This window comes from Mangifera indica, chromosome 7 (assembly GCF_011075055.1).
Source record: "Mangifera indica cultivar Alphonso chromosome 7, CATAS_Mindica_2.1, whole genome shotgun sequence".
NCBI lineage: Eukaryota > Viridiplantae > Streptophyta > Magnoliopsida > Sapindales > Anacardiaceae > Mangifera > Mangifera indica.
In genome coordinates this window covers 19,164,655-19,185,809 of record NC_058143.1, presented here as the reverse complement: position 1 = coordinate 19,185,809, position 21,155 = coordinate 19,164,655, and the positions used below count along the sequence as shown (strand labels likewise).

Below are 21,155 nucleotides of genomic sequence, written 5' to 3'. Positions count from 1 at the left end.
CTATGCGTACGTATCTATCAACAAGAGTTCATATATTAAAAGTTTGTATATGATTATCACATACTTCTTTGTGTTATTGAAATAGAGAACAAACAGAGAACAAATACAAATCTCTCTATTTACAATTTTGTGTTATTGAAATTGCCAAAAAAGGAAAAAAGACGAAGTATATGATCATCACATACCTGTTTGTTCAGTCGGTGACAATGTTCATTGTATGGACAACATTGTTTAATATTTTGATGATACTATTTACCTTATCAACAGTTTTTAAATGATATTGTGCATCAGTTTATACAAGCTTAAACTCAAGCTCACATTGGGTATTACGTTTTCAATTCAAGTTCAAGTCAAACTCAAACTCAAATCAAATCCACCTCTAAGATTGGAGTATTACTATGCAAATATTTTTCCACATAATTTTTTTTCTCTCAGAAAAAGGTAAAATATTATATGATCATCACATACATTTTTTATGAAACCCAACTTGTATTCTTTATTTAACAAGTTTTCGTTTCTCTCAATGTATTAAGTTTTCTCAATGCCTAACTCCAACTTTCGGATAGCCTCTACAGTCATTGATGGTGCTGGTTATGGTGGTGGCAAGTAGAAAATTTCACAAAAAAATATTACCATTTTCATGCCCAGCGTCGCATTGCATCTTCCGCATTTCACACATGCTATCGTCGTAGTGCCCTTCTGAAGCATCCAATGGTCTTCGGGGGGATCAACTACCAATTGAGTACTGCATAATTCATCAAAATTATCAAACTGGTTAAATAATTGGTGAACTTCTAAGTTATCGATATCTTAAAATTAAATCAGCAGATGTAATATAATGTATTTCAAAAGGAACACCACTAAATTTAATGGGAAATCACTTTTATTGATTGATACTACAGAAATAGAGCCCAAGTGTGCTGCCTTTACTCTGAATAAATGCTAACAAAATACCAATGGATCCTGGCTACAACAATGCCAGTTTCCCCCTAGGCTGGAGCCCTCTAAAACTCTCAATTCCCTGTGTTTTTCCTTAATGCCTTTCTTCTCTGCCTGCCCTCATCATTCAAACCTGGTTTATCTGAATGTCACGGCTCAAAGTGAATCATTGAGACATGGGCAGTAACATGGGAATGAATCATTGAGACATGGGCAGTAACATGGGAAGAGATACAAAGTTGTTGGTTTCGTGATGGTACCAAGGTTGGGGAGTTATAATTGAAGTGAATTACATTTACTTGTAACTGAAGAAGCAATAACAGGAGCAATATAAGAAAGCATATGATCATGAACGTCACAGGGATATTTTGATGAACATACATTGTATTCTTCATTTTAATATTGTTTCTCAATGTCTTGAAGGAATTTTTCTTCCCAGTTCATTAGAGTACTAAGAGAATGACAATCAACCAACTGCGAATGTAAATTGAAACAACCAAAACTGGAATGAAAGAATAATGCTCTGCCACAACTGCTTGTCAACCGAGTCTATGACCCTGTACTACGATTTCATGTCAAGTCCAACTCAACTTCTACTTGAGGAACCACTGGGGGTGCTGGTTGTGGAGGAGTCTGGGGAACTAACTGCCTTAACTTCCCGCTTCTTTCACTGTCTCCAACTATATAAACTAACACTCTCAAATATCGGAGTCCTTTAAGATTCAGTAACCCAGTTGAAATCTCAAAATCAAGATTCAAGAACTTCAGCAGGATTTTCCTGGAGAAGCACTTCTCTTCCTATTCCCTTGAAAGCACTTACTAAAGTTCCGAAGATCTTTCATCTACAAAAGTTCCAATGGCAGATAAGGTTGATCAGCAAGGTCCTACAACAATAAGATTTTTCTGTCAGACCTACCAAAAAATAACATACTTGAATGTCTTCCATAAATCAACCACTTCCAAACTTATATGTCCAGACCAACAGTTCCTTGTCGTTCTACATCATCCAGATTGTCGATCTTCAATTCTCATGCCACGAATCTTGTTGCATCCAGATTTAGGGTTTCTTTTTCTTACTTTTTAGCTCAAACATTAGTCTGTAATCAAGTCTCGACAAGACAGGAGGTCAATTTCAAAAAACAATTACGGAACTTTAGAAAGTGCTCTCAAGTGAAGAAGAAGAAGAAAGTGCTCCTCGAAGAAAATCCTGCGGAAGTTCTTGAATGTTGATCTTGAGATTTACTGGGTTACTGAATCTTAGAGGACAACTATATCTGAGATGAGTTTCATATTCATCTTTCGAATGCTTATTTATAATGGAAGGAGTTGATAGTTGAAATGTATCTTTTCAACTGATTTTCCGTTCAATAAAATTCTGCAAAATGCATGAAAACAATATTATCAAATTTGATTATTCATAAATGTTGCGTAGATATTACACACTTTATGATCAACAGCAAATGTACACCCATGTGAACGATTAAGGAATCGAATTTCACCATTTTCTTGATATTTGATAAGGAAACTAATGGTTCAACTAGTAAATTAAAGCCAAACGCTAGTGATAGAGATATTCCGATTTTCCACCCTTGTTCAGCTTCTACAATCCTTTTATCTGTAGCTTTCCCAACAATTTGATCCAAGTTCAAATGGGGAAATTTGGGCCTTACTGGACCATCAAATAGCTCAGCTTCAACTACCATCCAAGTCTCTGTAATCGCTGACTCCTTGACACCATTTGATCTTAGCAAATCAGTACCTGTGTTCTTGTGTTTGTTTGCTAGCTATGTACCTAGAAATGGCCCTTGAGTCTGGGAAAAAACACCACAATGATATTTAAATTCTGAAAACAGACTGAAACAAAGCTGGTATAATCTCACCGAAGAGTCAAGCTAGAGTTAAAATAATTAAGAAGGGCTCGACAGTTTTTCTTGAGGGTTTTTATAATCTGTTGCTTAATATGGGGACGACAAGCTTAACTTCCAAGCTCAGTCTTATCAGGAACTTTCCTGCTTGGTGAATTGAGGGCTAATTGTGGAATAAGCAATTATTGGACCATCAAACTGGAAGGCCTCTACTTTATCCTTGTTTTTGTTTGCCAGATACTTGCAGATGGCTCTTGATTCTGTAAACATAGCACCAACACATAAGGTTGTTTCTTATGTGCGCAAATTAAAACATCAACAGGTACAAGCACATATTCGACACCCTTTTCATGAAGGCAGAGCAGGAGTGAACAGGGCAGGCAGGCAGTGCCATCCATGTACTTTTATGACAAAATTGAAAATGCATCTGATTCCATTTTTCTTTGAGCTGTTGTTAGTGTAATATTCATGGGGGAAAAAACTCAAAAGTTGAGATCAGTGGTGACTATAAAACGCCATAGACAGATATGAGAGGAAGTTTGTTAGTGTATGCGAGAGAGATGTCAAGCAATTTGGCTCAAGCAGACTCAGTTAGAATAATACACAATATTAAAACAATGTATCATAATTGTTACCCTGACAAAAAGCAGCAGACATTGAAGCTCAAATGCATAAAGCAAAATGTTGAGTAGAATCTCTGACAACAATAAAAGGAACAATATAAGAAAGCATATGATCATGATCATCAAAGGATATTTCCCATTGTCTCAATGTCAGTAAGTTTTCTTCCCATTTGTTTAGAGTACTAACAGAATGAGAATCAACCAAATGCAAATGTGAACTGAAACAACTAAAACTAAAATGAAAGAAAAATCCAGTGCTACTATTGCTTGTCAACTGAGATAGCTAACTGTGCTACAATATTATGCCAAAGTCCAACTCAACTCAAAGCTATCCTTAGCGACAACTGTTTCATTTCAGCTGAACTCAAGCGACCATTGCCAGTGCTGGTTGTGGGGGAGGGTGGTGGAGGTGGTGGTAGATGTAGTTGTTGCAACGGCCAAAGTATCATTGGTGTTGGCACATATCTCATTAAAGAAAACACCTCATGACCACTACCATTCCAAATATTCACCAAGGTCCTACAATAAGATTTTTCTATTAGACCTACAAACAAATAATATACTTGAATATCTTCAATAAATCAATCACTTCCAGACTTACATATCCAGACCAACAATTCCTTGATTTGCATTATTTGGATTGTCTTCAGGAACCTGGACAAGTAACATAACAGTCAGCTTACACAATGTGGAATGGAAAAGTATTCCTAAAACAAATTTTAAAAAATTACCCTTCTCATGCCCCGCGTCTTGGCGCATCCGCTACATTTAACAAATGCTAGCCTTGTAGGGCTATTTCGATGAGGGTCTGGGTTATCAATCACCACCAAGTTCATACTACATAATTCATCATAATCATAAACAATAGTTAGGAACATTACTTGGCTGATAAATTATGTCTGAAACCAAAATTTAAACAAAGATGAAGGGATATCTCACTAATTTGTTAAGAAAATGCTAGTAGTCTTTATGTCCTACAAAATGCATTGTAAACAATAGATAGATCAAGCGGATTTTATGAAACAAAATGGATCAGAAAGAGTAAAAGAGATAGAGATTTTACCATCTGGAAAAATCCATGTCTCGAAACAAATCGGGCATTGCATACTTTACACAAGATAAATGGAGGCTGATCTGCATGTGGTGGCAATCGAGGCTGCTTTGTTAAGCGTCGCATTAGAGAAAACATATTGTGACCATTCCAAAACAGCATCTTGGACCTATCAGAAATTTAAAAAACATTAAAAACATATAATTGTGTTTCTTCCATAAACTACTTCAGGAAACTTACGCATGCAGCAATATTGTCCCTTCAGCTTCTCTACGATTGGGATTATCTTCGCGGACCTAGACAATTAACATAACCGTTAGCCAACTTTGAAGGAGTTAAAAATGTTTTTCTGAGAATGAAGAAATTTTATATACAATTTTGAAGCCCATCATGGTGTAGCATTTTCTGCAATACACTCTTGCTCTCCGGCTAGTGCCGTTCTGATCAAGAAACTGGTACTCTGGAGGGTCAATGACCAAGTTTCTACTGCATAATTCATCATAATTATAATGAAGCTAAGTTTGTCAGATATATTATTGGTGCTAATATACAAAAGAATGATTATGCAATTAAGTTCACCCATCGGTTAATATCTCACCATTCTGGAAATGCTACTGTATGATTCCAAAATTCCTGCAAAATGCATTGAAAATAATAGTCATCTAGATTATCAAATCAGATGGTTTAGAAGAAACAAAAATCCACGATGAAATTATTCAAGATTGATTATCAAATCAAGAAAGAGACTCTTTATGATCAACTAGAAATTTCAGGATTCTATGTCAATTTCAGAAACCAGAAAACCCTGTATTAACGAATGGAGTTTCACAATTTTCTTGATGAGTTAAGAAAGAAAATTGAAAACCACGAAAGCAAGTGAAAACCATGAAAGAAGAGAAGACATAGAGATATTACCATTGTGATCACTTCCGTCGCCGAAGAAAAGTGGGTAAAGCATCTTGCACACATGAAAATTGGCTTGTCATGAGGAAACTGCTGAAAACCATTGTTATAAGCCATTGGAAGTTTGGTCGATGAAAGATCTCAAGTGAAGAAAGAAGAAGAAGTGCTTCTCCAAGAAAATCCTGCGGCAGATCTTGAATCCTTATTTTCTAGATTTCAACTGGGTTACTGAATCTTAAACTGATACTAAGAGTATTAGTTTATGCAGTTGGAGACAGTGAAAGAAGCAGGAAGTTAAGGCAGTTGGTTCTGTTTTCTGTTGTAACTGGCCTGTGACTTTTGAACGTTAACAAGCAACTCTTTTTTTTAAATAATTTGTTATCATAATTAATGTAAAAAATGCATAAATATTGGATGGAAAAGCCATAAAGAGACGAAGGAAAATTTGGCTCTGCCACTAGACCAATTCAATACGGGAAAAATACATTATACATTGTGATTCCCCTAAAATTCGTATTACACTGTCTCTAAGCAATTATTTGACTCCTTATAATTTGTGTTTTAATAATTAACTGGTCTATATGTAACATTTTTGTCCAAATAGTTTGTTTACTGTCAATATATCATCCAATTTGGATATATAATCCATCAATGTTTTATTAAGAAGTTATAGATTTTATTTGTTTTTATTTACATAGTTGATGACTCCCTCCTTGTCTTCAACATTAATTTAATATCTCTAACCAAATTCTGCATTGGCATAACATAAGGGATATGTTGGGTATGTACGTATTAAAATGCTAAGATTTTTTTAAACTATCAAGATGTGTTATGGGTTAGATAACCCAAAAACATGAAAAAAAAAAACTAGATTATTTGGATCAAAATGTTACAAATAGTATCAAAACATATAATTTGGGGATGATAATACAATGTAAATAATCAGACGTGTTTTGGATTATAAAATCTAACGTAAAAACTGTCTAACAAATGAACTAAGATGTTACATTGTATTTGAAACTTAGCGCACCAACACATAAGATCTGTGAAAAAAAAAATAATTGCAGGGTTGTAATATTACCAAAAAGTTTGAAATCTTGGACTTAATAGTGCAGGAATCTGCCCAAATGGCTACAGCAAAAACATTGCAAATTGTGTTGTCAACAGTAAGTAAAAGAAAAAGTATTTGCCTAGTTCTCACATTGAAAATATCAACAAGTAGAAGCTCATATTGGGAACCCTTTTGTGACGGCAGAGTAGGGGCAAACAGTGCAGGTGGGCAGGGCCAATCCATGAACTTCTATTGCCATAATGGCGAAAACTGATAACACAACAAAATGCTTTCTGGGTTTTCTGAGTAGTGAGGGAGAAGTTGAGACCTGCTTCTTTGAGGTTGTTTCTGATATAAGAGACTGTTTTTTCTAGATTGCAATTCCAATTACATAAGAATTGAGAAGAACGAATTACCAGAAATGGATTAACTGGCTTCAGACTCATCCATATTCCATACATCAAATCTGTGTTTCAACTTTAAAATCACTAAACAACTGCCACAATATCAATCTTCAGAGCCACAAAATATGTTTTGCAGTTTATCAATAGTCACTTTAAAAGGCACAGTCCCAGTGAAAATATTGGGTCTAAGTGACATTTCAGGACACTGAAACTCTTGAAAAATGTAGTCTAAAAAGAAAAGAAGAGAAGATTGTGTCCATTAGAACACAGATTGCAGAGGAAAATTGAATAAAGCTTAGGCCTTTACACAACCATTGAAAGTGCAGAAATACTATTCGTATTCTTCTATTAGTATATACACGATTGTGATGCTACTAATTTATTCCATTCCCAACCATCCCATCAAAATCCAACATTAAAAAAACAGTAAAAGCAGACAAAAGTTCCAACTTTAGATCTAAATTACTAGACAAAATCAAAAATCAAAGCCACCATCAAAGCCGCCATCAAAACCGCCATCAAAACCGGCATCTGCTACATCGGAAACAACTTCTCCAAGCAAAAGACCACCTAGCAGTCCTCCGATCAACCCAGCTCCCAATCCTGCTCCCGCTCCAAGCTTGTTCTTTTTAGGCGGTTGTTGCACTGGTGGCTGACCCGGATATCCATAACCCGGAGGTGGCGGTGGATAACCATAACCCTGAGAAGGAGGCGGTGGATAACCATAACCCTGAGGAGGAGGCGGTGGATACCCATAACCCTGAGGAGGAGGCGGTGGATACCCATGACCCTGAGGAGGAGGGGGCGGTGGATACCCACTAGCTCCGCTTGCTGTCGCTTTGACGGGCGGCGGTGGATACACGTATCCTTGTTGGGGTGGCGGCGGGTACGGTGCATGTGAATGAACACCGTACGGTGCAGAACTGGACCCCACCGCCGCCGGGTATGCCATAACAGGTTCATCAGCTTTTACTTTACCATTTCCATAAGACCCATACGCCCCACCAGCATTCATTGGCATGGTGGGGGCGGATGCGGCGGCGGGTGCTGTGATTAAATCACCGAACTTGTAGGAAAAAGTTAACTCACCCTTAGGTTTTCCAGAGGGCTTCATCACCTGATAAGTCTGAGATTTGAAATTTTTCAGGTCTCCATGCGCGTCCAATAGGTCCTTCACGCGAACGTTGACTTCACCGACTTCTTTGTCACCGAGGATACCGTCGCACTTGATCTTGAATTCGATGCCCAGGCGGTTCTGCTGGGCCAACGACTCGTCGATGGTGAACTTCACGGGGAAGTTCCAGGTGGGATTTGGGCCACAGTCGTGATCCACACGGGACTTGGCCTTCTGTTTCTTCTTTGAGTGATCGCCAATGAGTGAAACGACGACGTACAAATCCATCTTGGAGATGAGATTGACATCTTTAAGGTCTTTTGCGGAGAGTATATTGAGTTCCAAGGGGCGAAAAGCCATTGCTAAGACTTTGAGAAGTTATCGTTTGGAGGAAAACAGACGGAGAGATTAAGAGGTGGGGGATTTTATACAGTACGGGTTGGGACACAGAAGCCTCCTCAACGCGTGAGAAAACGCGGAATTAACTATGGTTAAGTAATTGGTGAATAAAGTTAACCACGGTTAAGAAGTCTTGCGAATCTTCTTTGTTTTCCGTGTAACAGTGTTCAACCTCATTGACTTTGAATTTTAAAAACAATTAAAAGTCTAAATTTAAAATAGTATTTCAATTTATCAATAATTTTAAAGGTCAGATTTCATCGATCGATTCAACCAATTTGATCAAACCCATTGGCCGGGCCGGCTCTATATATAAAGTAATTTCATTTCAAAAAATATTAAGATTGATATAAAAAATGATGACATCAATTGTAAATTAAGTAATTTTATTTTAAATCATTCATACACATTCCTTTTAAATAAAAGAGTAATGTGACTTCTCTATACTTTCCAATTGGATTGATTTATCCTTTAATATTAATCCAATCATTGATTGAAGTTTCTTAACCTTTGAACAAGTGATTTAACCAATTTTTTGGATCACACATTTTTTGAATTTCTATCTCATTATTATAGATCACGTATTGATCCGAGTCTGAAATCATTAGATGCTACTCTAAAACATCTGGAAACAAAGAAAGTTCCATCCAACTCAAATAACTTTTGGTTTTCCCATTATGGTTTGATGGAGGAACTTGTGAAGTATATTTTCACAGCAGATTGTTCTTCTGATGAAGGAATTTAAGCTTCTTTTGGACTCTTAAGAACTGTCTACAGAAAAATGCATAACACGCAACGCAACGCACACGCGGTACCAACCTTTCAATACTTTTATTTCTGATGATTCTTCTTCCTGCAGTCTTAAAAATATTATCAAGTTTTCCAGAGTTGAACCGCTAGATGTTTTTTATAAAGAATCTTATACCTATCGCAACAATATTATAAAATAAAAAACTGCATGGCTAAGAAGAAGAACAAGAACCATTCTGGGACCTTTTCCTTTTAATCTTCTAAAGGAATTTTCAAGCTGTATTACAATTGTGTCAATGTACCAAACTATCTTCTTCTATCATTCATCAATAATGACAGATTCCTATGCCTTCTTTTTTAACTCCAAAGTGTCCACATTACTTTTTTACATATGAAACTTTAGGAAAAGTTAAAGGGTTTTTGTTTTAAGTTTATCTAGAGTACCTAATTTCACACTTACATTTGCTTTCACGGCTGTCATGCTGCTGCTCATCACATCGGAGATTGAAAGGCACATATCCTAGTGAAAACTTTAACTCGGCAGCAATGTCATGGCATCTCATCAAAAGGTTTAGCATATGGTTAGAGGCATCTATGCTCCTCTCACTGCTGGGGGTATCGACATACTTGTTCGTTGCTTCAAGTTGAAGATATTGCATGTTGCAAATCTTTACAAAATGGTCAGGTTTGTGGTTCTCAAGCACACAAAAAATCCTGTTTGGAGGGAGAGGAAGCGGAGGCATGACTCTGTGCAAGTTCTTTCCGTTGATATTCACTGTTGCACAGGCAGATGAAGTAACATTTGAATGATAGACAACAGAGGTTTTGATGTTGTGATCTACCAACTGCACTGTGCCAATACATTCCTCCCCTTTCATCATATTATTATCATCACCATGTTGCTTCTTCATAATGTCGCCAGGAAAATCAAGAGTTTACCAGCTTTCTCTTGGACGCAGAATTATGTGAATTGTTATTATTAACTAAGTATAGTTTCAAAGTAGTATTGATTACTAACAGTAATTATTAATTGTTCTCCACTTAAGAACTTTGAGCTTTTAATGGCGATAACAGGCATTGGATACAAATTTAAGATACAAGTAAAAAAGAAAGATGGAAAGTTGAAAGAACAGATAAATCTCGGAGAATCTAATCGCCATTAGCTTCAATGCACTATTTAAAAAAAATAAATTAATGGAACTCTGGTGAGCCGTGTCGAATCAATCCACAAGTCTGGTTTTAATGTTTAAGCATGGCGTGCATAACGCTCAGGTTTAGAAAAATACGTAAAATTACGGGTCTTGCCACCCATGGGCCGTACAAAAACAGGGGTCCTGGGCTTGCCTGCTGTAACGCCCATAGGCGCTGTTAATACAAAGGGACGAGGGTTACGGGCCTTGTCACACATGGATTGTGCCAAAACAGGGGAATTCTACTTGTGGATCATGCCGCCAATGGGCTACGCCCAAACAGCAGCGGCCAGGCCACGGGGCGGCCCAGCCCCCCTGTCAAGTCTATGTCCTCCCATCAACCCAGCTGCAGCTCCAGCTCCAGCTCCTACCCATGCTCCAAAATTGTTCTTCTTAGGCGGTTGTTGCACTGGTGGATATCCGTGTCCGGGCTGACCAGGATACCGACAAGCCGGAGATGGCTGCCGATAACCATTTCCCCGAGGAGGAGGAGGCGGTATATACCCATATCTCTGAGGGAGCGCCGGCGTTGGATTCCCACTAGTTCCGCTTGCTGTCGCTTTGGCAGGCGGCAGCAGATAAAAATATACTAGTTGCGGTAGCCGCGAGTACGGTGTATGTGAATGAACACCGTACGGTGCGGAACAGGTTGATCAGCTTTTACTTTACCATTACCAGAAGACCATTCATGGGCATGGCGGGGCTGGCTCCGGTGGCGGGTGTGCCATAACAGGTTGATCAACTTATTGTATTGTTCAATCAGTAAACCAATATCGACTCATTGGTAGAAAATTGACTCAAAATGGCAATGAATCATCTGATGTGATGAATCGATGCTCCTCTCACTGCTAAGGGTATTGACATACTTGTTCCTTGCTTCAAATTGAAGATATCGCATACTGCAAATCTTACAAAATGGTTAAGTTTGCGGTTCTCATGCACACAAGACATCCTGTTTTCTCAGTTGCAGCCAGTCTTCTTTTCTGCAGTCAATAACTTGAGCACATTCAGTTTTTCCAGTTCTTCCACAGACATCTTTCCCAGATGATAAAAAATACTGCTGTTTGCTACATCATTTCCATAATCATCAGGTTTGAGCCGCTTTTTCGGTGGTTTCAAAGAAGAAGGAAGGTCTTGAGCAGTTACATTGTAAGGAATCTTAGCCACACAACAGGCCGAAGATTTAGCAGGTTTACTTTCAGTTAATTCAGCTTCTGATGCTGGTGCCACCACAAAGTCTTTCTTAAAGACTGCAGATCTGAGTTTCATGAAGATTTAGCATCATTAATTAATTATTACTGTTTTTGAGTTCTCATAAATATGATATTAATTAATTATTACAATTTTTTATACTTATTGCATTTTCGTTCGTTCACCATAACATAATTATGTATAGTTTCAAAGTAGTATTGACACATTTCTCATTACAATTGTTATTACTAATTGTAATTATTAATGGTGATAACAGGTATTGGATACAAATTTAAGATACCGGTAAAAAAAAAATACTGAAAGTAAGAACAGATATTTCTCGGAAAACCTAATCTCCATTGGCTTCAATGCACTTTTTTTTTTTTTAATTGATGGAACTCTGGTAAGCCTTGTCGAGTCAATCCAGAAGCCTGCTTGTAAGGTTTCAGCACGACCTGCATAACCAGGATAGCCACGACCCTGAGATGGTTGTTGTTGCACTGGTGGATTTCTGTATCTAGGCTGACCAGGATACCCACGACCCTGAGATGGCTGTTGTTGCACTGATGGATTTCTGTATCCGGGCTGACCAGGATACCCACTTGAGATGGCGGCCGATAACCATAACCCTGAGGAAGAGGAGCGGCGGTATATACCCACCAGCATTCATGGGCATGGCGGGGGTGGCTCCGGTGGCGGTTGCTTTGATTAAATCACCAAACTTGGAGGAAAAAGTTAACGTACCTTTAGGATTTCCAAAGCAATTCTTGACTTGACAAGTCAGAAAGTTGAAAATCAAATGCCGCCCCAACAAAGGGTAAGAATTCGCGGAATTTAACTATGGTTAAATAATCAGTCAGTAAGTTAACCACGGTTAAGAAGCTTGCAATTCTTCTTTGTTTTTCCTATGATAAATTCAACCTCACTGATTTTGGATTTTTAAATACAATTAAAAGTCCGATTTAAATATAGTTTTAAAAAGTTCAAATATATATATATATATTTCCAATGATAGTATTTAACCGTCTACTTCAATCATTGTTCAATAATAATAGATTCATATTTCAACTTTCTTTTTTCACTCTCTAGTGTCCACGTTACTTTTTTAGATGTGAATGTATGAAACTTTAGGAAAAGTAAAAGGGATTTGGTTTTAAGTGTTTCTAGACTACCCAATTTTGCACTAACATTTGCCTTCACGGCTGTCATGCTGCTGCTCATCACATTGGAGATTGAAAAGCACATATCCTAGTGAAAACTTTTTGTCATGGATTACTTCCCCCTACTAACTTGTACTTATATTTGATGTTGTGTTGAGTAGAACCTATGTTATGTATGATTGAAAATAGTCAAATTACACGTATCATAAATCAGGTCACACCAAAACCTTTTATAATATAAACTTTGATAAGTTATATTGGTTTATCAAACCTTAAAACTCATAACAAAATTTTTGACACAATCCAAAATAAAATAAATCATACTTTTATAGGATTTTTTATAGATTAGCCTACAAAATATAATATTTTTTTAAAAAATTTTCTATAAATTGTGTTTTCCTAATCATATGACTTCTTATTAACCCTAACATATCTATAAATTTGAAGATCATATTAAGTTTAGGTCATACCCAAAATTTGTAGATTGTATCGGTTCATGTGGGCATAGCCGACCGTCACCTTAATCCTATGGTCATCAAGAAAGAATAATTCAAGAAACAGAATCAAAGAAATCCTACAAGTCAGGATACTTTAACACCAAATCATGTCTAGGAAGATTAGCCAAAATCATATCTCCAAGATTACAGTACAAATTTAAACACACCAAATCATTCAAATTTCAAATCCAGAAATCCCTTTTCTTCAATCTTAGCATTCACAGAAAAGTTATGGCTGAAATAACAAAATCGATTCAAAAATGGCAGAACAAGAATAAAAGTGGAGACGATCAAGAAATTGATCGAATATCCCTGTTGCCAGACAACATTTTGCAATGCATCTTGTCTTTCTTACCTCCAAAATACGCAACTCGAACCATTGTTTTGTCCAAGCAATGGCAGCGTTTATGGGATAGACTCTCTCGTGAAGAACAAAATCTCCCAGCGCAACAATCACCAAGGCTACTGAAAAAACAGAGTATAAAGTATATTTACGTGCCTTCAGATTCTACTGAATCAGCTTTAATCCTAATTGATGGCAGACTGAACGTGATAAATCATCCTGAAATCACGACTTCTTTGCGGAAGCTGATTCTGGTTGATGTGTTATTGCCTGAAGAAAACTCTCTCGAGGAAGCATTATCTGAGTGCCATTGGATTGACGAGATAGACCTTTGTTTTCCCGACGGGTTGAAGCTCGGCGGCTGTAACTGGCGCCCTGGATTGCCGACGTTGCCTTATAAACCCTTGACGAAAATGTATCTGGAGATCCCCAACATAACTGACGACTGGCTTCAAGCCCAGATTTTCGGAAAGTTGCCGTTTCTTCAGGAGCTGAGATTGCAGAAATGCCACATGCTGGAAACGTTAAACGTTTGTTCTTCGTCGCTTGACTGTTTATATGTGGTGAAATGTCACCGCTTGAAAGCAATCAAACTCGAGGCCCCATCTCTGCAACGGTTTCTGTACAATGGCCGTAACGTTATTTCTTTCTTGTCGACTCCAGTTACTGCAGATTGCCGTGTTCATCTGTACAAAGAAGATCGCAATGAGGAGTTGAAGTTGCTTCAACTTATTGCGGATTTAGCCAAGTTCAGCCGTGGCAATGACTTTCGAGTCAGAGTCAACTGCTTCACCATGGCAGAACTCTTCAATCTCCATATTGAAATAGAGAAAATATCCAAACAGGTAAAGCTTTAAAGCCTGGTAAATTTCTATTCAATCCAAAGCTATATGCTTTATTTTTATTATATTGCATGCAGAAATATCAGAGAATTCCTGAAGATTTGAGAGGCCTTCTTCTTCCAATGGTCAGCGTTCCATCATTTTCGTTAGATGTAACTGTTAAACAATCAAGTTTCAGAGATTTCGTCGCCCCAAAACGTAACTGGTTTTCGTGTTTCTCTGACTGTTTACACATGATTCCGAACAAAGACGATCAATTCATGGAGGTGATTTTCCCATTAATATCAATCAAAATTTCTACTTTCTTTCCTACTGATAAAATTTTAACCAGTTTACCAAATTAATTTCAGTATCTACGTGATGAGACTTGGCGCAGAGAAACATATAGATCCTGGCCCTCCAACCGAAATACAGTAGACTGGTCTGAGATCTTATTGTGTTAATTCGTCTTGGCTAATTGAGAGAGTTGGTTAATAGTTTTCACATCAATTTCGTCTCCAGATTATTGTCATGTCTTTAGTTTATTATTCTATTATTATATGGGACAAGGGATTTTCACATTTTTATATCGAAAAGACAAAAATATCCCCACTCTCTAATTTTTATAATTTTTGAAGTTGAATTATTTTTATACCTTATATTATCCAATTATCTTATATGTCTTACCGTCACCACCACTCTGTCAACATCTCCATCACCCTCAATCGCCTTTAATAATATATTTATGGACTATAATAATTAAAATATTTATGAATTAAAATCTTTTATAATAATGATGAAATTAGATAATTCATCATCATCAAGAATAATATCAATATTTATTGTAATGATGATGATGAGTATGGGTTTTTTGGTCGGAAGACAACTATCACCCTGATCACCATTAATAACATTAAAAAATTTTTATTATTTTTAAAATACATGCAATCAACAAAAAAGTAAGTTTGAAAAAATACATTACTATATTTGTTATTTAGGGAAAATATTACTCGTATTGTACTCAAGCTAGCCCCAAATAATATAAATTAAACACTTGAAAATGCCATTGAAATGCGACACTACCATTTTTTAAACCCTCCATTCCTCCTCGTCACGTCACGTCACGTCCCGTCCTGTAACCGATAAGGCGGCAAAATCTTACTCTCTTTTCAAACGGTATCGTTCACTTTCGATGACCGCTATTTTCCGAATTTCGCTTCACGATTCACAGATAAATCTTGAAAGTTGAAAGCAGAACTTTCCTTTCTTTCTTTATTCGTTTCAGTTTTTAATTTAATTTTATATTTTAATATTCATTTTGCGGTGGAATGACTTTGACCTTTTTTTTTTCGTGATTGGTTTTCTGCTTTTATGGTTATTGTTGTTTGGTTATAGAGAGGTGAGTGGTTTGGCCGGTGATGGAGGAGTCGGGAAAGCTTAAACGTGCGTTTATTCATTCAACGGCTGGGGCAATTGCAGGTGCTATCTCACGCACAGTTACTTCGCCTCTCGATGTTATTAAGATCCGATTCCAGGTCCTTTTGTTTTTCCTTCAATTATATTTCTTCTGTTTATTGTTTACTAGCTGTTTACTGTTAGATGCGAAACGGATATCTTAGTTAGTTGGATTGTAATTGAAACTACGGAATGTGCTACGATATGCTATTTATCTATCTGAACTAGCAGGAAATCTATGATATTAGATTGTTAGTTATGTCAATTTTAATATATATATATATATATAACAATTTTCAGTGGGTTTTCGACAATCAGATTTTATATTTTACTAAATTGCTTGATAATTAGCTTGAAATTTCATTCTTACTTCTTATAAATTGTAGGCTTCAGTGAGAGTTCCAATTGCAACTTAAGCTCTTTAGGTGTGTTTAGAAAGAGAATTTTTTTGAGTTATTGAAATGTTAAATTGTGCCTGTGATTCTGATGCGAAAATAGGTTTATTTTATTTGGCACAATTGCACAGTGTAGTGCATTGTTTTATGTGTAAGAAACTGATATTAGTCACGAATTTCTGTTTTGGTAAATTATGGTAAATGTTGGTATGATCCTTCATCTCTTTATTTTTTTAGTTGATGTCCCTTACCGAGAATGACTGAGAAGCTTAAATAGTACATAGGGTCAGATAAACAAGATTTTGTGCCTAGGTAGGCTGCAAATTATGGCAGTTAGCTTTTTATATTTCTATATATAATTGTAATTATTTGACAGGTCCAATTGGAGCCTACCACTTCATGGACTTTGCTGAGTGAAAATATGTATATGTCGTCAAAATATACTGGAATGTTTCAAGCAACGAAGGATATATTTAGAGAGGAAGGTTTACCGGTATGATAAATCTATCTCTGATGGAACATTTTGTCTATTTTTCTTTAGACAGTATTCAAGTTGTGTGTTTAAACTTTAATCCAATCATTTTAGTTCTCAGTTTCTTGGATGGACATCTATGGCTTTCACTCATATTCATTAGTAACTTGGAACTTTGTTGATAAATTATTTTTTGTTTATTCTTGGTATTAAGTTATCAAAGCTATTTGATTTTAGTTGGGCAATGAAGTCCTCAGTAGTCGTTTTCTCATGGCCAACTGGGACTATTGACGTGTTTGGTTTTATTTATTTACTTACTAAAATAAGCCTTGGAAAATTGATTATACATTTTTTCACTAATGCAGCTATAGCCTTCTACTGCTAGGACTTCTTTAGGTAATTCAATTTATTTTCTAAGATCTGGAATTAATTTACAGAAACTTGTATCAGTTACCATTATTAAATTTTATAATTTATTCTACATTTTCTTGGTGCAGATTTCTTTCGGTACTAAATGTTAGTTCATTCCATAATTGTTGTTATCTTCGGTTGATAAATGATGAGATCTTAATGTTGCCTTCAGAAGTTTATTGTAGATTTTTTCATAATTTGATTTGACGAATATTTTGCTTCCTTTTTATATTTATTTAAGATGGTTGCTTATGACAGGGTTTCTGGCGTGGAAATGTCCCTGCTTTACTTATGGTTATGCCGTACACTGCCATACAATTTACAGTGTTACACAAACTAAAAACGCTTGCAGCTGGTTCTTCTAAAACAGGTATTTAAAGAGAAAGGAAAAAAAAAAATCATGTGATTACAGATGGAGCACCTACTAGCTATGATTCGATATTTTGATTTTTTTTTTTTCCACTACAGGTTGGCCCTCTGACAACTCAGCCTGCAAAATCACAATCACAACCCCGAAACACTTTACAGAGACAATCTGATGAATGATAAAAATACTAATCTTATTTATCAACTAGCAAGAGATCCAATTTACAGTAAAAAATGAGTTCAGAAAGAAAAGAAATAACCTACTCTGGTATTTTGAGGAACCAACGATCTCTCTTAAACCTCAATCAGCTGATCAGTTTTCATAATCCAAATTTTTCAGTCATCCCTCTTTTTATTCTCCAAATTAAACCTCTCCCTCTTAATTTCCTATTGCCATTTTGTCACTCACATTTTGTGTGATTTCTTCCAATTTGTTATCACCCACTCCCACACTATTTCATTGATCAAAAGGTTACAAGGATAAACTGAATAATTCAAAGAGTCCAGGGTCTCCCATTGTCCATCCGTTCGAGGCGTTAGAGACCTCCTTGAATCAACGAACCTTGGCTACGCAAATTACAAAACCCTAATATATTTTTTTCCTTCCTCTCATTTAAAACCTAAAAACCCTATTTATAATGAAAACTACCAGTAGATTAAGGACAAGTGTCCCAATCCTAATACAAATGCTTTTTGATCTTCGCATGACCTCTTGAATGCTTCTTTCTTTAGCAAACGAGTAAGTGGTTCAGTGATATGTCCATAGTTCCTACAAATCGGCAATGATAACCAATCAACCCAAGAAATCCTTGCAACTCTTTGACTGTTTTTTGGTTGTGGCGAATTAATTATATTCTCTACCTTAGCTGGATCAGCTGATACCCCTGCTGCTGACACAATATGTCCCAAATCCTCCGGTTGGGACTGCCCAGAGTCACATTTCTTCTTGTTAACTAAGATTTGATTTCCCTTTAAAATTCTCAATTCAACCCGTCAACCTTCCAGGTGAGATACTCTGTCTTTACTATATATTAAAATATTGTTGAAAAGTACCAGGATGAATTTCCTTAGGTGGGGCCGAAATATGTCATTCATCAATGATTTAAATGTTGCCAGAGCATTCAAAAGTCCAAGCGGCATCATCAAAAGTGCAGTGACCATTTTCATAATCCAAAATCTCCGGCCGTTTCTTTTTATAATCCAATTCAAATCTCTCTCCCTCTTAATCTCCTATTGTCACATTGTCACTCACATTTTGTGTGAGTTCTCCTAGTTTGTTATTATCCGCAGCTACAAATTTCGATTTTTCCCCATGTTGTCCGTTGTTTCTTCTTTTGTACACCTTTAGAGGCTTAACAGTTTATACACCTTTGATTATGTGTTTATTGTAGCTCCAATATTGTGCTTGAAGTGGTGCTTGTGGACTTATTTCTCACTAACTTTTTCTTGAAAAATGAGCTGGTTCATTCAATTTATGTTCAGTCCTATACTAAAGTATGAGGGTGCATATGCCCGAGTTTGTATTTTCTACATGGTATCTTGTGTTTATGGTGTTATTCACTATTACATTTTGTGCCTTCATTCTTTGTTGTGTTACAGAAAATCACATAAATTTGAGTCCTTATTTGTCCTACATGAGTGGAGGATTAGCTGGATGTGCAGCTACAATTGGATCTTATCCATTTGATCTTTTACGGACCATATTAGCATCACAAGGAGAACCTAAGGTATGTTTGACTAAATGGATAGTATGACCTTTTTAGTGTTTTAAAATTGATTCCTTGAACGTGACAAACTGAAATTGAAACTTCACAAGTCAATGAAATCATTGATCATTTGTTTTTCTTTTTCGTTATATACTTGTGGCTAGAAATTCGAAAGTTTTGATTGCCAAGTTTGACCTAATTTTGCTATTTTTCTTGTACGAGTGTTCTAGACAATTTCCTATTAAACCATCAATTCTAATCTTGGTATTGTATAAGATGATCCTTCATATTCAATATTTGTATACTTTTTTTTTCCAATAAATCAAAGTTTACTGTTTGATTTCAAGATGGGCTAATAGCATTTTGACCTATCCATTGTGTTTATATTTATTTATTTTTTTGGGATCCATTTGACCCTTTTCTCCTATATTGTGAACTGCCAGGAAAAGATGTATCTTTATCTTTTCTTAACCATATAAAAATGGAATTACTGATAAAAGTTGTCATAAAGAAAGCATGTGGATTCCATTACTCAATTTAAATATTTGACAGAAGAACTAAGGCCATCTGAATTCATTTAATAGCATTATTTGACTTGTAAATGGCTATATTTAGGTTTATCCAACCATGAGGTCTGCATTTGTTGATATTGTCAGAACCCGTGGCTTCAGAGGATTGTATGCTGGATTATCACCAACACTGATTGAAATTGTTCCTTATGCTGGTATACAATTTGGCACCTTTGACACATTTAAACGCTGGACCAGGGTGAGCCTCTAGTTTCCTTTCAATTGAATTTGCGTGAAGCGTGTGTGTGTGTATGTTTATATATATTCTCACACACACACATATATTGACTGCATTTTCAGGTTTTGAGAACTATTTTGGGTTTTGCGTGCTCCATGTTAGGATTGAGATTATGTTTTAAAACATCAAAATTACATTTGTTTAGAAATATTGTATTATTTTCCTTCAAATATCACCATGCCCTTGCAATCATGCTGCTTGCTGCTGATCGTGAAATTTGCCATATTGATATCCAACAAAATTTCTCTAGTAGAATGTTGGAGAGAAACCATAATTTGGTAAAATTGCCAAGTCTTGGTGGAAATTTCTCTCCACTCATCATTTAAACTAGCTGTTGGAGTAGCTTTTTGTTCTTATACTAAGAATTTTTACTATATTCTTGGAGGCCTGGAATCAGAGCAGATCTTCAAGTACAAGCTCCACTGGTACAGTCGACAGTCCTTCAAGCATTCAGCTTTTTCTCTGTGGGATAGCATCTGGAACATGTGCTAAACTTGTCTGTCATCCACTTGACGTGGTCAAAAAACGATTCCAGGTTTGATATTTGCTCTTCCTGAAATTACTTATTATCAGTAAATTGTGTCTCTTCATCAATATTTTTGCATGGCATATATATAGTAATATGCTGCTTTTTTTTCCTTCTGGCTTTTGCAGATTGAAGGATTGCAGAGGCACCCAAAATATGGTGCTCGACTCAAAAACCGTGCTTATAAAAATGTGTTTGATGCACTAGGTCAAATATTGCAATCAGAGGGTTGGGCTGGCCTGTACAAGGGAATTGTTCCATCAACTGTCAAAGCTGCACCTGCTAGTGCGGTAACATTTGTGGTTTATGAATATGCGTCCGATTGGTTAGAGTCCATTTTGAGTTAAATCTAACTCTATTTTTTTTCTGTATTGATCTTCTTGTATCAATCTCATTCTTTTTCTTTCATTCTTAAAAAGATCATCTTGGGGGAAAGAGGGGAAATCCTATTACATTTTTTTACTAGTTTACAGGCAATATGTTTGTAGTGGTAGAATCTCCAATTTTTCAGGTTGGAAAGTCAATGAAGAAGAATTTTATTGCCGGTGATGTACACTTCATAATCATATATGAGATACAGTATTTGTTGGGGAACCATATTGCATTCAATAAAGAAACTAAAATATTATGATATGTTAGATTAGTGCTCCAAACGGTTGGAGGCACAATAAGCTTGATGTTTTTTAGCTCAGTTATTTGAGTTGGTTTGTTTATGC

General features: G+C 36.3%; 4 protein-coding genes and 1 long non-coding RNA gene across 8 annotated transcripts; 2 read left to right on the top strand and 3 right to left on the bottom strand.

The window, feature by feature from the left end:
• Positions 1 to 3,543: 3,543 nt before the first annotated feature.
• Positions 3,544 to 4,082, bottom strand: LOC123220104. The gene is made up of 2 exons (XR_006502984.1): positions 4,029 to 4,082; positions 3,544 to 3,946 (listed from the first exon to the last, which is right to left on the bottom strand). It is a non-coding gene; the product is annotated as an uncharacterized LOC123220104 (long non-coding RNA).
• Positions 4,083 to 7,150: 3,068 nt separating this feature from the next.
• LOC123221654 (protein SRC2-like) lies at positions 7,151 to 8,378 on the bottom strand. Its single transcript, XM_044644526.1, has one exon. The coding sequence runs from the start codon at positions 8,308 to 8,310 to the stop codon at positions 7,312 to 7,314; it is 999 nt and encodes a 332-aa protein (XP_044500461.1). The 5' UTR covers positions 8,311 to 8,378; the 3' UTR covers positions 7,151 to 7,311.
• Positions 8,379 to 10,558: 2,180 nt separating this feature from the next.
• LOC123221558 lies at positions 10,559 to 12,146 on the bottom strand. The gene is made up of 3 exons (XM_044644385.1): positions 11,830 to 12,146; positions 11,348 to 11,547; positions 10,559 to 10,842 (listed from the first exon to the last, which is right to left on the bottom strand). Exons 1-3 carry the CDS (start codon positions 12,144 to 12,146, stop codon positions 10,559 to 10,561), a joined length of 801 nt encoding a protein of 266 aa, XP_044500320.1.
• Positions 12,147 to 13,368: 1,222 nt separating this feature from the next.
• LOC123221557 lies at positions 13,369 to 14,765 on the top strand. Its single transcript, XM_044644384.1, has 3 exons — positions 13,369 to 14,325; positions 14,400 to 14,588; positions 14,673 to 14,765. Exons 1-3 carry the CDS (start codon positions 13,369 to 13,371, stop codon positions 14,763 to 14,765), a joined length of 1,239 nt encoding a protein of 412 aa, XP_044500319.1.
• A 567-nt stretch (positions 14,766 to 15,332) lies between these two features.
• LOC123221305 (mitochondrial thiamine diphosphate carrier 1-like) lies at positions 15,333 to 21,072 on the top strand. 4 transcript variants are annotated; one of them, XM_044644112.1, is made up of 8 exons: positions 15,333 to 15,477; positions 15,697 to 15,836; positions 16,528 to 16,644; positions 17,293 to 17,404; positions 19,000 to 19,127; positions 19,722 to 19,874; positions 20,299 to 20,448; positions 20,568 to 21,072. In XM_044644112.1, the coding sequence occupies exons 2-8, from the start codon at positions 15,720 to 15,722 to the stop codon at positions 20,784 to 20,786; spliced, it is 996 nt and encodes a 331-aa protein (XP_044500047.1). In that variant the 5' UTR covers positions 15,333 to 15,477; positions 15,697 to 15,719; the 3' UTR covers positions 20,787 to 21,072. The 4 variants fall into 4 exon arrangements, with proteins under 4 accessions (XP_044500047.1, XP_044500049.1, XP_044500050.1 ...); XM_044644114.1 differs by having other exon boundaries at positions 15,415 to 15,545; XM_044644115.1 differs by lacking the exon at positions 15,333 to 15,477 and having other exon boundaries at positions 15,485 to 15,836; positions 20,311 to 20,448.
• The last annotated feature ends 83 nt before the right edge of the window (positions 21,073 to 21,155 follow it).

Coding starts and splice junctions, on each gene's coding strand:
- LOC123221654 (XM_044644526.1), bottom strand. CDS start 8,310: ATGGCTTTTCGCCCCTTGGAACTCAATATACTCTCCGCAAAAGACCTT.
- LOC123221557 (XM_044644384.1), top strand. CDS start 13,369: ATGGCTGAAATAACAAAATCGATTCAAAAATGGCAGAACAAGAATAAA. Junction 14,326..14,399: donor TAGAGAAAATATCCAAACAG/GTAAAGCTTTAA, acceptor TATTGCATGCAG/AAATATCAGAGAATTCCTGA. Junction 14,589..14,672: donor AAGACGATCAATTCATGGAG/GTGATTTTCCCA, acceptor AATTAATTTCAG/TATCTACGTGATGAGACTTG.
- LOC123221558 (XM_044644385.1), bottom strand. CDS start 12,146: ATGCTGGTGGGTATATACCGCCGCTCCTCTTCCTCAGGGTTATGGTTA. Junction 11,548..11,829: donor TTGAAGCCAATGGAGATTAG/GTTTTCCGAGAA, acceptor CATGAAACTCAG/ATCTGCAGTCTTTAAGAAAG. Junction 10,843..11,347: donor AAATGATGTAGCAAACAGCA/GTATTTTTTATC, acceptor CCAAAGCGACAG/CAAGCGGAACTAGTGGGAAT.
- LOC123221305 (XM_044644112.1), top strand. CDS start 15,720: ATGGAGGAGTCGGGAAAGCTTAAACGTGCGTTTATTCATTCAACGGCT. Junction 17,405..18,999: donor AGCTGGTTCTTCTAAAACAG/GTATTTAAAGAG, acceptor GTTGTGTTACAG/AAAATCACATAAATTTGAGT. Junction 19,875..20,298: donor CATTTAAACGCTGGACCAGG/GTGAGCCTCTAG, acceptor ATATTCTTGGAG/GCCTGGAATCAGAGCAGATC.